The sequence below is a fragment of the Styela clava genome, chromosome 14 (genome assembly GCF_964204865.1).
Source record: "Styela clava chromosome 14, kaStyClav1.hap1.2, whole genome shotgun sequence".
Taxonomy (NCBI): domain Eukaryota; kingdom Metazoa; phylum Chordata; class Ascidiacea; order Stolidobranchia; family Styelidae; genus Styela; species Styela clava.
Window position 1 is genome coordinate 19,451,503 of NC_135263.1, and position 17,488 is coordinate 19,468,990.

General features: G+C 37.8%; 1 protein-coding gene across 1 annotated transcript; it reads left to right on the forward strand.

Moving 5' to 3' along the window:
- The first annotated feature begins 2,437 nt into the window (after window positions 1-2,437).
- On the forward strand, window positions 2,438-6,603 carry LOC120341448 (large ribosomal subunit protein eL13-like). Its single transcript, XM_039409952.2, has 5 exons — window positions 2,438-2,575; window positions 2,762-3,012; window positions 4,522-4,695; window positions 5,007-5,063; window positions 6,358-6,603. Exons 2-5 carry the CDS (start codon window positions 2,767-2,769, stop codon window positions 6,523-6,525), a joined length of 645 nt encoding a protein of 214 aa, XP_039265886.2. The 5' UTR covers window positions 2,438-2,575; window positions 2,762-2,766; the 3' UTR covers window positions 6,526-6,603.
- The last annotated feature ends 10,885 nt before the right edge of the window (window positions 6,604-17,488 follow it).

The following is a 17,488-nucleotide window of genomic DNA, read 5'->3' on the forward strand; positions in this document are numbered from 1 at the left end:
GTATTTTTGTTAATTTTAGGTTCATATATTTAGATTAAGTTATTTTTAGTGTATGTATTATTCTTTCCTTATTCAAAGCTTGTTCAAAAATGATTTTGATGGTTGTACATAGAATTTTACGATTTTTTATAATAAATACTGTAACTTGCAAATGTTGCAATAATAGTGGAATGCAAATATTAATATGTAATTGCATTTGAAATCGAAGAAAATAATAAAACTTAATCCAACTGTTTAGTTGCATCACAATATATGTCACAAACTAAAACTATCTTAAAAATATCTTTCAAGTATACATTATCAAAAACTGTTTGCGGCTCTTTTTACAATTTTCAAAATGCAATGCGGCTCTCGAAAACCCATGAGTTTGACACCACTGATCTATTCTAGACGATTCAAGCATTGCTTTGGGAAATTATATCACTTCAATTAAATTGAAATAATCTCGCTATATTAAATACAAAATCGTTGCTATCATAAAGGTAAACCAATTCAGCCACTCGAAATATATTGGCCTTCACAAAGCAATGGAGGCAAAATTGAGAGTTCATGAGCTATGAACATTTGTTCTTTTCTTTGTCTTGAACTTTCCATACTCCACAGCCCCTATTAATTTTTTTTAATTTTAATTACCATGTGATGGTCATACATATCTTTAACTTGTACTTTCTGTCATGATGTATTATCTCAATGTGCCAAACTATTAATTTGTGTGCATATTTTGCTTCCAGATGACATAAATGTATTGTCATGTTCATTACCTCAGCTTGGAGTATTGACAAGAAAAAGGTGCCAGTAAATTAGGTAAAAAAATTTTCAACTCATTGTTATAATCAGAATTCACAATCAATAGGAATTATAAACAGCCAACAATCAGTGAGAATTATATGCGAAATCGGAGGAAGGCAAAAAATATAGGTAGTTTCCATTCACACAAGCATTTCAAGAAGACTTGCTCGAGCCAAACTAAATGAGCATCGTCAGGTGATCGGTAAGGCTGCAAGTTGAATTCAGCCCTGCAACCGCCTGCATAGAAGATAATATTAATTAGTGGGCTATGAGCTAAATTCCTAAATTTAAACAAACCTATCTACGATGCATTATGTACCAGCAATGTTACCTACGATTAACTGAATATGTAATATGTCTAATAAATTCACCTACAAAAGCAAGTTCGATAGGTGCAAACTTTGTGTTATGGAATTGTATCGCAACACAGTTTTGTATGACACCCTCTTTAAATGAAATTTCAATGATTAAGCGCAAACATTAAAATTACTAACTTTGAACTTTGTCATTATCTGCAAAATGTTCCACACAAATCTTTCCGCTATCGCGTTTGTAATCTTCTCTGATAAAAAAAAACGTCTATGATGTCCAGAATTGCTCTTTACAGCTTGCCTGTTATTCCAGCTTTCCAAGTAAGCAAAACTTCTTAGATATAGAGATTATTTTGTTTCGTTACAGGCGCAAAAAGGCAGGTACTACACGTAAAAAAGACGCCGAGTAGCAAAAGCGAGCGGAAAACGGACGCGAAAGGCGACGAGAAATATGTGCATTGGAGCGTATCATGAAATACAATGTTTTGCCTGTAGTCTTATGGAGTGACGTCAGAGTTGCCTATCATGTTGTTTAATGTCATTGGTTAAAAATAATGCGATTTTTTAACAACAACAGCATAATAACAAAATGATCAATAGGTCCACGACGTATCCTATAACGAAACGATCCATACCGTGTTTCCCCGAAAATAAGACCTAGCCCGAAAATAAAACCTGGCCTGAATTTTGAAAATGATTTCAATATAAGCCTTCCCCTTAAAATAGGACCTAGTCGATAGCGCAAAATTCTTCCTACTCGTTTTAAATGATCAATAATCTATGTTTAGCAGTTATTTCAAATAAAAACGTGTTATTTATAAGTTGTAATTTTGTTTTCGATAAATCAAAATAAAAGACATCCTCCCAAAATAAGCCCTAGTGTTATTTTTCAAAAGAAAATTGAAATAATACACTGTCTTATTTTTGAGGAAACACGGTAGTTCCACTTGGTGTCTAACAATATGTATATTTGAGCACACGTCGATTCCAGGGTGACACCGTTCGCCGAATGGCAACCTGGAGAGACTCTATGGTTCTTTATGTGATTAAATATTAAAATTTACCACTATTCCATACAAATATGAAAACCGTATTCATATTTGGCCCATCACTCCATCAGCGGCAAAATAATTAAATTAACAGTTCAGCTCCGCGGTTTTATGAACTTGAACTTCAAATCAATGCATTCGGAATGAACATCTTGTCTACTATTTTTATATGCCACCATGTTTAATAGCATGGTTTGGCACGGGGTCGTGGTTCTTATTGAGATTAATCCGTTTAATCAACCGCCATCACCCGGGAATGAATAAGAAAAAATAAATTTTTCGTTTCGAAAACCCTGATTTGGCTTTTGGATATGCTCTGTAGCTCCACCTAACGTCATCAAATACTGGACGTTATTCATGCGTGACAACATTTGTTGTGAACTGGTAAAGTTGCGCCGATCTGCCTTTTTGCTGTCGCTATACATGGTATGTCCTTCCTCTCCCTTATCTTCTCTAATCCCGCGACTGCTTGATTGTTTTATGCAAGTTACTTCTGACTTTAAACCATTTTTAAACTTGTAACCTGAAAAATGATTGGTTAATTTTATCACGATGGCGTTTTTACATATACTTTATACATATTGGCGTACTATCATATTTTTTCTATTTCAGTAAAAATGGCGATCAAGCACAACAATATTATAGCAAATAACCACTTCCACAAAAAGTGGCAGACCAGAGTAAAATGTTGGTTTAATCAACCAGCAAGGAAGAAGAGACGTTATAACAGGAGATTGGAAAAGGCAAGACATATTGCTCCAAGACCTGTGAAAGGCCCACTTAGACCAGTTGTAAGATGCCCAACAATCAAGTACAACACTAAGAAGCGATTAGGACGTGGATTTTCCTTGGAGGAGCTGAAGGTTTTTTTCACATTTTCTGAATAGCAAGTTCTAATGTTGTCTAGTAATTTTTTTTCCTTAAAAGGAAATTTTACAGAAAAATAGCAGCCTGCTATTCAATGTCGTAGAGCGTCGCTTCTACTGAAGCTTTCTTTGTCAAAATACCATTATTTGGTAGATGGCGTTAACAATGTATATAATTTATTGGAGCTGAGTAAAACCTACAATTCTGATTTATAATTTCTGTGAAAATATTGAGAATGCAAGTTGCGTCAACTTAACATCGATTATCTTTTGCTCGCTTCAGAGGCTATGTCATACTGCGTCACAGAAGTAAATTTTGATGCCTCACATGACACAATGGGGCCAACTTGACTATTTCCGTTTAGATAGCGTTCCAGTATAATATTTTTGTCATATTTCTGTATTTTGTTTGAGTGGAAGTGGTGACTCCTCTTCGGCCCATGGGCCGGGGCCACGACCCATCAAATTGGGCCTCGGCCCATCAGGCTATGGGCCGCGGCCCATCAAGTTGTGTAAAGAAACTATTCACTTGACTAACACAGACAGTCCTCAAACTCATAATAGAACTATAATGTAAAAAATCTTAACAAAATTTTGCCCTAACCCTAACCTGGTACACATACTACAGGAGTTTATTTTTTGGTTCGAATATTGACAATTTTGTAAAAATTGAAAATTTTGGTAAGATAATTGAATTTTTCCTGACGGGGCCGCGGCCCATAGCTTGATGGGCCACGGCCCATGTGGCCCAATTAGATGGGCCGCGGCCCATGGGTCGTAGAGGAGTCACCACCCCTGTAGTTTTGTTTGGCGTGTCTCAGCCACTGATTGCACGCCGATATTTCTGGATTTGGATCTGTGATTACATGTCCGATTTCTCATGGAAAGGCCTTGAAATCCAGACTGGCTGCTGCCCTAAATATATTTTCCGATGCTTTCCTATTTCGGCCGAAAATTTTGAAAAAGACTTTTGATTATGTCACATTTTACTTATCTGTTTCTTAGTTTGGTTTTGTCTATTTAATCATTGTTTGCAGTAGTGTGTAATTACAGAATTCTGAACTTGTGCAAAACACAGATATTATATTTCTGTATTTAGAGCGATTCCAATTTTGATATAGCTTTGAAATTATCCAATGGTGATGTTTTCAGATTGCCTTTCTTTTGATTTATTGCGCATTGACGGTTTGTGGCGATATGGAGGCCCAGACTGTCTCGTAAATTGGCGAGCATGTTGTAAATTGGCGTACATGGTCATGCAGGGCTGTGGAATGGGAACTATCACCCCATTTAGACAATTCGGCTGCACCTCTGCTGATAACTATGGTGTATTGTGAAGTATCTCTTCAATTAGCGGCCGTAACTTATCTTGACTGTTCAAGAGGCTATGATTTAGTGCATAAACAGGCCATCTTTCTGCTCATGTACCCAGATATCGTTTATCACGAAAGCTTGTGTGCAGCAAACATTCCAGATGTATCGGTTCCAATTATATACATATTTCAGGCTGCAGGAATCAACAGACATTTTGCTCAGACCATTGGCATTTGTGTTGACCATCGCAGGCGTAACCGATCATATGAGTCGTTGCAAGAAAATGTTCAAAGATTGAAGGAATACAAATCAAAATTGATCTTATTCCCCAAGAAGGCAAGCCAGCCCAAAAAGGGAGACAGTTCGGTAAGTCTCTGTGCCAGTTTCTAGCAGACATGTACTTTTGAATGGGATATTAAAAATTGTCAGAAATTTTCAGTTTCTACCTGTGATTTAATTGTATTTCAGCATTAGATATTGCTGCGGAGGGATAACTGATTCCATTTGAGTATTTAATATTGGTTACATTTTTTGTAACATTATTACTTTTTAAATTTTACTTGTATGCTGTGTTCTAACTCTGCCAAGGCCTCTTTCCGCAAATTTTATCGAAACTAATCATCAAATGTTTTGATTGTATTCAGAAGCAAACATTAAAAAAGCATTTTTTGTTTCAGGCTGAAGAAATAAAGATGGCTTCACAATATGAGGGAACTGTTCTTCCTATGAAACAGGTCAGTTTACTTTATGTGTCAAAAATTTTTGTAACCAGACTAGAATTTTTCAACCAGGTTGATGGCCGGCATCTACAAGGTTGCAATGGCTTTAGAACAGTGCTCTTCAACCTTTTACTATGTGTTATACCTTTTTCACTTTTTATTTTTTTTGTATACCCCACAAACAAAGGTTATTCAATAATATATAGTAGAAAAAAGTTGTTTAATAAAGTTGTTACAGAAATCCTACTCTGGTCACAAGATACGAAAAACATGGAAATTGGCGTTGATTTTATGACTATAGCTTATGTTCAGAAATTTGCGAATATCTTTGACTTACCGTTTTCTGTATATCTCTCCGCTAATTATTTTTTCGCATAGTATGGGTTTCTACTCACTCATGTAAGTTACCTTGCAAAATTTGTGGAAAAACAAACACTGCAAATTAATGAATTCCAATGTCGATCGTTAACTGCATCTGTTTCAAAACACAAAACTGGTTGTAGTGTGGAGTATATTCGACCATAGCTTGAAACCCTAGTATACCACTTGTTTTTTGTATACCCAGAATCTGACTTGATATACACTTGGGTATATTGTGAACCCGGTTGAATACCATGCTATATGATATTTCCCCATTGACTGTAATTGCTGCTGCTCTTGTTTCTATAATCCTTTCGTGAATTTTCGGTGCAGGAGGCTCATCTAAACAATTAGCCTATGTATCAATTCAAATTGGGACATATCTGTATTTCAGTCTAGATTTAAGTATGGTTATTGGATGGAAATGCAACAACTGTTGGATGATGAGTTTTGCATTGTTGCCTCAGTCGGCCATTGTACTTCGTCTCAAATAAAGCTTGTGATTTTCACAGGGCTGAATTTGTTGAAAATCTCAGATTGTTTTTGTCAGCATGACATGGTTGTAACAACTTGATGTTGTTGCCCATATTTCAGCAAGTTTTCCCAATTTTGCAAGAATCCATCTACATACGTATGTCTTTTGCCACAAAAACATCAATATTTTTACCGCGCGTCTGTGGCAACACTATGATAGAGCGGATTCAGTGTGACTGTATACCTGACCTGCTATAGTGGTTCACAGATGGATTAAGTTAAGACCGGCCTGGGGACTATACATGTTTCCAATAATTTGTGATAATTACTGATATTTACCAGGAATGTGCTGATTTGCTTTTTTCAACTGTTGCAAACATCTGCATTTTTCATGCATATGGAGGGGCGTTATGTCAGCAATTACAAAATTTGTTCCAACTTTTTTTGAGACTAATGTTAACAAATATTCTTTCAGAAATTCACTCGTGAGAAGGCAAGAGCCATCACTGATGAAGAGCGTAACCATTCTGTTTTCCAAGCTATGCGTATGGCTAGGTCAAACGCAAAATTGCATGGCATTCGGGCCAAGAGAAAGAAGGAAAAGGAAGAAGCTGCTGCACAAGCTGCTCCCAAGAAAAAATAATTTATACCTGTGCTTGTTTACTAATTGTGCCACATGTGGTTATATTGTATGAGAGTATAAAGGTATGGACCCTCCAGAGCCTCTTTGTTGATTGTTCAGCAGCAAACTTTAGGTAGTTGTATATGTCAGAAAGCTATTTCAGCACCAGTGATTTTCATGGTCTATCACTTTGTGTGAAAACTTTGGTAATATAATGGGAATTACCTGGCCTGTGGACCCACGCAGGGTAATCAGAGGCGCGGTGGTGAATAAGGATGCTAAGTAGGGGTGGGCAAAATCGAAAAATTTTTGAGTTTAATAATTCGAATATTTTTAACGAATAAGGAATATTTTTTTTGTCGGCCGATACTCTTGAAAATCAAATAAAACATTGGAAAATCGGCAACAAAAAGTTTGGCTAATTTCGCGCTAATCGCTGATTGTCTTTGTCACCACGATCATTTTGACATTGATATCCTGAAGTTGGTAATCTATATTCCCGCCCGTTTTTTTGCGAGGATTTATTCCTACGGGTTGGCGGACGTCGAAGTATTATATTTCGGGCATACCCGTGCGTTCACGTCGGCAACATTTGGTATAGGTATTATGGATTGATTTCGAAACCCGAATTAATTTTACTCCCAAATTTTTACGTCGGTTTTGGTCTTACTTATTTATCAACTTTTGTAAATTTACCGTCCGAATTTTAAGCGAGCGGTAATATTATCGATACCGAGATGCAGATATTTATTATGACGATAATTAACTTTCTCATGCTTTTCTATGGTGTCTGCGTTACTTTCGTATTAGAAAAATATACCTCGCAAAGCGATTACATCAATCCTGAATGTTGATTTAAAATATGTTTAAATAATTCGACAATAAAGGCCATTTCTACGTGGCCATAAGACGAGATGACGTTAATAAACAGCACTTCTTGAATGATATTTTATTTTACATATGCGACCTAATGCTAAAAACATTCTGCGCTTTTGTGCCGAAAAGTGGGTCAGACACTTGTTATAAATAATTTTTTCAAGTTTCAACGTTTTTTTTTTAACAAAACAATATTCCGGCTACCATTATAGCTAAAATCGTTTCCGACTAATTCACAATTTCACTTACGATATTTGCAAATTCACCATTTCACTTGATTTTGATGTCACGTCCTAATTATTAGTGCAAAAATGTTCGAAAGATAACGAACGTAATAATTTCTGATGATGACAGGCGCAACAATTCGCGAACGAGGCAGAGTGCGTTGTAACATCGAAATTCACGATTGATTTTACGATCTACACTCGTTCACGATTTTATCACTCAACCCGCCATGCATGGCCGAGTAAAATGTTCACATTTTCGAAACATTACTTGGTCATAGATGGAAGGGATCACTGAAGAGCTCATTAAACACATTAAATGGAGTTGACTTGTCATTTCTTTTCTGGTACAGCTTGTAAGCGTCATACCATGATTGTATAGTTTCTCGAAAACGTAATTTCAACTTTTAATTTTCGATAATCACTTTATGATCGGGTCATGCATGAAACAGCTGATAACTAATTTACGTACCAGCGCGGCACGTATTTTTGCAAAATAGGGAAATGAAACGATACGTTCGGCGCAAAGAGAAAGGAATCGCACCACAAGGCAAAGACAACGATTTCTCAAATTTGTCGTTTTTGTCTGTTAGCGAGCGCTGTAGGTGAATTCTCGCGCGATTTACGATCGATTTCGAGAGGTGCGAGTTCCGTGTCCAAGCAAAGTGACGCAGGTCACGTGGTACGGGATATTCGAATATTTTGCCCAGCCCTAATGCTAAGTATGACTACTTACAAGTATTCAATTCCTAATCTCGATTCCTCGACACATCTTACCGAGAAAACATACCTACCCAAGTAATACCATATGAATTCAAACAAGTGAGCGATGTTCGAATATATGGACGGAGAAGGAAGCCAAAACTGAATAGTATGGCTATCCAATCTGTCACAGGACATAAAATCCCTCTGAAGTCTGAACCCGCAGTAATTTTTAAAAAAATAAATAAACGCCTGAGGTAAAATATATAGTGAAGTTTGTGGCGTCGTATCAACTCAACATTGTTTGCAATCCAAGTGTTAACCTCTAGAATCGATTTCAATATTTCGGAATCTGGACTCGATTCCGCCATACCTGGTGGTGAGTGCATTCACAACGCTTAGCACGATCCGCCACGCCACCGAGCCGTCCGGTCGCTGATCTGCCGTCTTTCACATTTATTTGCAAGGAAATACGGGAAGTGCGTTTTTCAAATATATTCCTGAAAACTCAGCTTATGCTAAACAGTGACGCGACGAATTCATACTGTCAATTGAAAACGATTGCATTTTTATAGCCATGTACAAAATCTCATGTATGCGTTCAAGTCGCCCGAGTTTGACAGAAGCATGCAAAATAACGTAGGGATGCGGCAGGTTCGTAAAGGTTAGGATCAGCAATTTATCAATACTTCGTACTAGTGATAGGTGACTGGCCGTGTTATAATACAAAACCGTTATGAAGAATTTACTGTAAGCAAAAGAAATCGTATCTCGCCAGCAAATTAGTTACACGCTATACATTTTACAAATGGTACTTCTGGATTAGGGAAATTGCATCGTGTTTAATGATAGTTTGCGAGTCATTTAGTTTGTACTGCAGTGGCGGCGCGTCAATAGGGCCAACCGGGGGCCTTGCCCCGGTTGTTTTTTCGGTATAATAAAAAATATTCGAAAAATACCTCAATATCGGTTGCACAGACTGTCTACACTAGCCATATTCTCCCGACATGGTTCATTTTTCGCTCGCAAAGCCTTCGACGGGGCGACGCCGATTTTGCCCCGGTTGCTCATTGTATATCGTATTCTCTCTTTTATCTTCCACTCGCCTCGTTTGTTTTCTGTTTCTTTTACTAAATCATCGGGGCTAGCCCCGAAATTATGACGACACAATGCCGACTTTTCTTACAACAACGTGTTGACATATTCACGCATTCCTTCTCGTTCGTTGGTTGCTTGAAGAGTTGATAGTTTCCTCGCCTTCGTTTTTGTCGTTTGTTTCGCTATTTAAATCAGTTAGAGACCTTTAGTCCATTTGCTTTCGATTCTACATTCCTTTTGAGCTCCTCACTTCTTTCCGGCTTTGCATTTCTTAGCCTTAGACCTCATAATGAATAAGGTTGATGCACTACTTCGCACTCCGTTTTCGCAGCTGCCGCTGGAACAAAAATTAGAGGTACAACGTCTTGGGCCTTATCAACCAAAGAATTGTTCACTGGAACAATCCCATGACGGAGGAAAGCGTCGGCGTACATTCTGCGCAGAAACTTGGTATAAAAAACACGAATGGTTGTGTTACAGCGAGGACAAAAATGCGCTTTTTTGTTTTTATTGCCTACTTTTTGCTACCGCCCGTGACTCACGTTGGTGTAAATTTGGTTTTAGAGATCTTAAACATCTTTCCGAGCGTGCCAGGGATCATCAATCTTCTATGGAGCATCTGGACAATGCAGTAAAATACCGAACATTCGGAAATGTTAATATTGCAGCACAGTTGGATGAAGAACGCGCGGTTTCTATTCGTCGGCACAACCAAAACGTCGAGAAAAACCGCCATCTCGATTGATATACCGGTATGTTTTGAAGTTCATTGGTTGTCACGAGCTGTCCCTCCGTGGGCACGATGAACGGGCTGGCTCTTCTAATAGAGGGGTATTTTTGGATATGGTGGAATACACCGCATCCCTAAATACAGTATTAAGAGATCATCTTGATGCCGCAACTGTTTCGAAAGGGACATCTAAGGATATCCAAAACGATTTGCTCGACTCAATGTATAAAATTTATTTACAACATTTGGCTCTAGGAGAATTGCCAGTTCCTTTCGATTCAGTCTGACGAGGAAACTGACATCACGTGCGTTTCCCAACTGGCTGTGATTTTTCGGTTTGTGGAAGATGGTACACCTACCGAGAGATTTCACAGCTTTGTACCAATCGTTAATCGCACGGCTTGCGGGATATCAGCTGTACTGAAAGAAGTGTTACAGCCTTACAACGCGAAGTCAAAATTGATAGCTCAAACTTATGACGGCGCGGCAGTCATGAGTGGGTCGAAACATGGTGTTCAAGTTTATATAAAAGAAGATTTTTCTCATGCGCATTTTCTACATTGTTATGCACACCAATTTAACCTCGTTATTAAAAATATGTGTCTTGATACCCCTCTCGTCCGTATATTTTTTGCAAATGTTTCGGGGTTTTCTTCATTTTTTTCCGTTTCGCCGAAGCGCTCTGACCTCCTTCGCCGGATATGTAGCCGCCGTCTCCCAGCTTGTGCACCAACACGTTGGAACTTCCAATCACGCGTGGTGCAGGGCGTGTCCGAAATTAGGTCTGAGCTCATTGAGTGTTTCAATGGCATTCAGAGCTCTCCGGTTTGGGACGAACGCTCTGTGAGGGAGGCGGCAGGTTTAAAGCGTATGCTAGAAGATGGTGAGTTTTCATTTATTCTCGCTTTTTTCTCCACAATATTCTATCACGTGGATGTATTATACGGCGCATTGCAGTCAAGGCTAATGGATGAAGCGTCTGTGCAGTCGTGTATTTCAGACTTCTGCGATGCTGTATCTCGTATCCGGGAAACAATAAAATACGACGACACATGGAGTGCTTCTTTACGCCGCGGGCAAACAGCGCAGCGTTTGATTTTGTCTGCAAAGGAATGCTGTGACATTCTGGTGAATCAAATAGGCGATCGTCTGCGCACTGAACACCTTGCCGTGTTCTCTTTGATGAACCCCAAAAAATTTTCAAAATTTGCACGTCAATTTCCCATCCATTTGTTGGCTACTGTCTCCAAATTTTACCCCATGATAAACGTGGGTAAATTGGAAAATGAATTGCGATGTATATACACCAATCAAACTTTTTTGAACATCACATCAACTTGCGCGCTCTATGGGTTCCTCATAGATAACACTCTAGTAACTACCTTTGCGGCGTCTGCAAAATTTCTGGACATCATTTTGACGACGCCTATTTCTTCCGCCGACGCAGAGCGAACATTCAGCACGCTGAAGCGTATTAAAACGTATCTCAGAAACACAATGAAGTAAGATAAATTAAATTCCTTGGCTGTTTTATCCATTCACAGGGACGTTATTTCTGGGATGCATGACTTCAATCAGCGCATTATTGAGCATTTTGCTTCCAAGAAACCGCGGCGTGTTGCATATATGTTCAAGCAGTAGAAGTCTAGCAGCATATATATCTATGAGTGAGCGACGCATGTCCTTATCTTTGTATTACCTTTCCTTTCTTCATAGTAACGTTTTAAACCTTATATTAGGTTTTGTCTGCTTTCCCGAAGTTTCTGTTAATATGTCATTGTATTTATCTGGGTAAATATTGTCTTTCCTTTTGAAAGAGGTTTCAAAATAAACTATGTCTATATTTATTAATCCCTTGACTTGGACCAGTTTTAAAGACACTTTCTTATCGTTAAAAATTGTCGCTTTTGCCGATTGGTTGTTACCGATGGAATGGTTTTTATACTCATAAAATGATGGGAGAACTTACAGCGCTCATCCTGTCCCCGTAGATGGGGGTGACTTGGTCCCGCAGTAGCTTGCCCCGGTTGTCAAAATGACCCCGCGCCGCCACTGGTTTGTAGTGAGTTTACCGCCAATGGCCCTTGAATCGGACGATCAATTCAACTGTTGTGGGGTAAATGACACCGTAAGTTGAGTGTAGTGTACATACATCCATCTCTCTGTACCATTAACAGTAGAATCTGCACGAGTCGCTAGTCGTACATATCATGTATAAGGCAAACAATAAATCGGGTCTGAATTCTAAATGTAAAACTGTCAGTTTTATCAACATTTTAACGGGGAATGGCAGCATCCACGCATCACTGGCGGGCGGCGGCTAATCGTACTGGTATAAAAAAAAAACTTTTCGAATATGTTTATTTAACTCGAAAATAACACAGTCAAGGTGACAGCTTTTTATTTTACAATGACGAAAAGAACAATCAAACACGAACGACACGAAAGATACCATCGGAATAAAATTTGGGTTGCAAATTCATCTAGAAATTTCCCCTATTACAAACTTTTCAAATTAACGGCTAGATTAAAACCACCCCGCGGGTTGGAAAGACTTGCTCTAAAGTCTAAATCACCGGTGTCCAACCCGGGCCCACTAGACGAATTTGTGCGACCTGCGGAGAAGCCTAAGTCTTGCACATATAAAAATCATTTTTATGTATCGTATAATTCCATGGTTAAATTAGCTGGGTATTATTGTACGCGATCACTCACTATAACATCTCCTAACATGGGAGGACTTCTTCTACTGGGAGGAATTTTGTTTTTATTTACTACAGTAATATTGATATACTCCAGTTCTTCATCTTTATTACTATAATACTTTATATACACACGTTTTAAACTACTTAAAACTGCACAAAAGCGAGGATGCGACAGGGGGCGTGACAGACATTTCGGCTGCCCGGGACGAGTTTCTGATAATGGTGCCCATTATCTAACTAATTCGGGGTATAAACAAATTATAGATGCCGTTATACATGAGAATAAATGTATTAAAGGTCAGGTAAGATAGAAACGTTTGTTTTATTAATTAATAAATCATCAACTGAGCAACAAACTCACATGTATAAGATCGAACTCATTTCGATGCTAATCAAAGATAAACTTGACATCGAATACCTCAAATATGTTTTTATCCTGAGAAATTTCGCTCGCAACTAGCAATTGAGAAATGTGGCTATAGCCAATTGTAAGTAACACACAATATGCAATGCAAGTTGGAAAAACATCCCAGTCAAGCTCAACCAATAAAGCAAGAAAATGTTTAGCACTTTTTGGAAAATCTCTGTTTAAACTTCGGAAAAGCGACGTACCACAAGTACCAGTAGACGTTTTAGCAGCCGCACAGACAGATTTTTTGGCATAGTTGTAAACATTACCTCGTTTTTGCATGTTATTCGTTAGTTTTTTGGTTATGTTTCGCGGAAATTTCAGTACGAATCAAACAACTCAATGATTATTATGTTTTCTTATATAGTTTAATTGCAGTAATCAAAAATTAGTCTTGAAATAGTTTGATAGAGTAAGGCACTATGCTTAACTTTTCTATCGGTGATATCAATAACAGGGTTGAATATTTTGAATTGAAATGATTGTTTGAAACATATAAACCGGTATAAGAGTCTAACCCGCGAAACCATCTTAAAACGCGCACCAAAATGTTGCAATTGTAAAATATAGGAAGAATTTTTCTAGGGACAAGGGTCAGGGAAACATCCATTGTTGACTCCCAGTCAGCCACACAAGACTAAACGCATATAGTCAGCTTCTAAAAAAATAACACATCGGAAAACATGTGTAATACCCCAACCCTTACAGCTTGGCTCTGCTACTCCCTACAACGTGCCGCACAGGCCGGATGCCCTCTTCGCCCCCTCTAGGCACGCTGCTGATTTATTGGTGAACTATATCTATGGTTTAATGATGGCCATGGCAGAAATCTCGTTCGGCATGAACACGACGTAGCAAATGGGATGACAATTTGTATATATATATTCTTTAATCTAAAGTCCATCATTAGCTATTCTCGATCGAGAACGTAGCCCGGGACGAAAAATAATCAAAAATTGAAACAGTATTTGCCAATCGTTTACAGAGAGGCATTCAAATAGTCACCGCCGCGCGGTGGTTCACGTAACGGCAATTGCATTCAAATTGAAGGCTATATTTCTACAATCTATTCCAAGGTTTATGGTTACTGAAGATATCTTGACAAAATCATTAAACTGTCTCACACAATAGCACGGTGTCTCCAAAATGTCGTGTCTCACTTGTACCACGTGTCCCACTTGTACCACGTGTCCCATTTGTACCACGTGTCCCACTTGTACCACGTGTCCCTCTTGTACCACGTTTCCCACTTGACACGTGGTACAAGTGGGACACGACATTTTGGAGACATCCACAGTAGCACATAACAGAAAGAAAACAGTTAAGATTAAGTTTATAACTAAAAAAGGAAAGTGGTCCATAATTTTAAACGACCCGTCCCGTCCGCCATAAGTGAATTTTTGGCCTACTACATACTGAGTTTTACAAAGTTTCGTGAATATTTGACAGTGTAATTAAAAAAAATACCATGAGAAAATGTAACTTTTAACAGAATTGCTATGATTAATTCCAGACACTCATAATAAGATAGACGTAATCTTATATATACAGTAATTGTAATTTCAGTACGGTTTTTTTTCCTTTTTCTCTGTAGATATTTTTCCATAAAATATTAAGAATAAAATACTGAAATTTGGCAGATCCGTGTGATATTGTCAGACATATATATTATATATAATATTATTTAACAAATTTATCATTTTTATTTTTGAACCGATATTCTTATCTTATCTCTTTTTTCGTGCATTTCCTTTGAGGCAAAGTTGCAATATTTGCAACGCAAGAAAAGCTTCCATTTTCATTAGCTCCACATTTTCCTGGGGATAGGTTCTGTGCGTCCTGACGAAGAGTTTTTTATTCTTTCAATCCGTTCAACATAGAAGTTGACAAATAAAACTGTAAGCGTAAAGGCATACCTAAACGTTACTTTGAGAAGCCATGGTGAAAATTCACATTTGATTCGTATAGAGTAGGCTATTATTTGCTTCATACAGCGCCAACGTAACAAACTGACTCTGCAATGAAAATGTAATGTTTATACATTGATAAGCATGGCAACTTGAATGCCTTGTGTTTTTGACATCAATTCTCGAGCATTTCGCGTTAGTTATTATTCCGACTTGCTTGCAATAGGTGTTTACCCAAGCATCGTTTTGTCATAATCAGTAGCCTAATTAATACACAAGAATTAAAATTTACTCTGTCGCTCACGCGTACGTTCCATTCCAACTCAAAAAATTGACGCGATTGTAAACATTGAATCGTTGTCTTAACTAAGTCATTCGGTCGTTGTTGTGAGCTTCTTGTATGGGAAAGTGACTTTGGTCGGACGAACCGTTACAGAAATACATTTGTCTCAGTGTGATGCGAGTTTCTTGGATTACATAGTTTAGTCATGTTTATTGCTTCTACAGAAGGGGTCTTCAATTCAAAATATGTCGCGGGCCACTTTTTGAAATTTATTGACGACACGGGCCAAAAACCAACAAATTAGGTACGAAATTGCTATACACAAATTAATAAAGGGAATCTAAATATATTTGTTGAAGTTACATTTGAATCTTACACCAGACGAGACATGAAACATATATATTTGTTTACTTGTGCTGGATATTTGGCAACGTTTTGTAGCGGTGAGAGGCTCGATGTTTGGCCTTATTTTGCGTTGGTTTGCTAGTGCATATGAACAATTCTCGTCCGTTAGTCGTGTGCTAAAGGCTGATTTGTTAACTTTCATCGTTAAAAAAAATTGCTGCTAATTACTTCACAAGCCTTCAACATACACTCTTTAATAAAGCTTCCAACGAAAGGGCGCTTGCTTTAACCAAATCTTCACAAGTTTTGTTTATGTCTGAGAAAAAATTTCACTGTTTCATCAGTGAAAATTTTAGTTGCGATACTTTTTCATGATGAAATGTTTCAGTATAGACATGATATTTTTCCCTGCTGTGTAATGAGCCGCAATGTCTTGGGATGTTGTATTATTTTCGAACAGAAATATAAGACACTGAACCTTGCTATTAAAATTTCACACAAAATACAGATTCTCCCACTTTTCATAAAATATTCTGTGCTTTTTTCCCCTAAAAGTCTCAACCACGACGCGGGCCGAAAAATTGCTTTGCGTGACGCATGCGGCCAGCGGACCTCGTGTTTGAGACCCCTGTGCTACATCACTTTGCATTATTCGCATACGGATTCACAAGACACAAGGTCAAGATAGAGATAGTCTCGTGCGACGTGTGCTTATTAGGGTTGGGAATAGTTAACCGGTCAACCGATTTTGGACGGTTAACGGGTACGATTTATTCTAACCGTTAACTGACATTTCAGGTACAAATCATTTTTATAATGTACAATTAATTCAAAAATGATTATACGACATCGCAAATTTATCTCCTGCGGCGTTCAATTCAAAAGAATATCACTAACTGCATTGATGAGGACCCAATAAATGTGAAAAATATTTAAAGTACCAAGATTGCTGATTATAAAAGTTTGACAATGATAAATTCCGAGTCAGTTTCGGTCAAAATATATTGTTCACGATTTTATTGCAAAACCGTATATATATTCAATGTCATCCAACCAGTGCGCAGTTGATGCTGTTTTCTTTATGATATCTCAGAGTAGAATTTTCAGGTCTAACACTAAAAATTTGTCACATAAATGACATTTAATAACGGATTCGGGTTTTACCAAAATACTTCCATATGTCAGAAGCACGCTGCATATCTTTTGCAGCAGAACGATCATGAAACTATCTCCTTCGTGAATAATTTTGAGCGATACTGCGATAAGATCACCCGAAATTGCTTGTAACCATTGTGATCATTACGTCAAACATCACGCTGCGGTTAACCGGTTAATTTTACCCGGTTAACGGTTGAAGTGTTTTCCCTAAAATTCCCAGCCCTAGCGCTCATACATAACACTGACTAAGGATCCATTAAAGAAAAGTACTACCGTGTTTCCCCGAAAATAAGACTGGGTCTTATTTCAAATTTCTTCCGAAAAATAACACTAGGGCTTATTTTCGGGGGATGTCTTATATATATATTCATTTATCAAGAACAAAATTACAAATGTACAAAATATGAAAACCAATATCCATTTACTTAGAAATAACACGATTTTAGTCAAAATAACTGTAAAACATAGAATATCAATCATTTCAAACGTGTAGTAGGGATTTCTTTCTATCACCAGATAAAAAAAAAATTCGCGTTATTGACTAGGT

Bases quoted from the DNA above. Each gene is read 5' to 3' on its own strand.
- LOC120341448 (XM_039409952.2), top strand. From the start codon at position 2,767: ATGGCGATCAAGCACAACAATATTATAGCAAATAACCACTTCCACAAA. The intron at 4,696-5,006 runs GTAAGTCTCTGT...TTTTTGTTTCAG, and splicing joins CCAAAAAGGGAGACAGTTCG to GCTGAAGAAATAAAGATGGC. The intron at 5,064-6,357 runs GTCAGTTTACTT...ATATTCTTTCAG, and splicing joins CTGTTCTTCCTATGAAACAG to AAATTCACTCGTGAGAAGGC.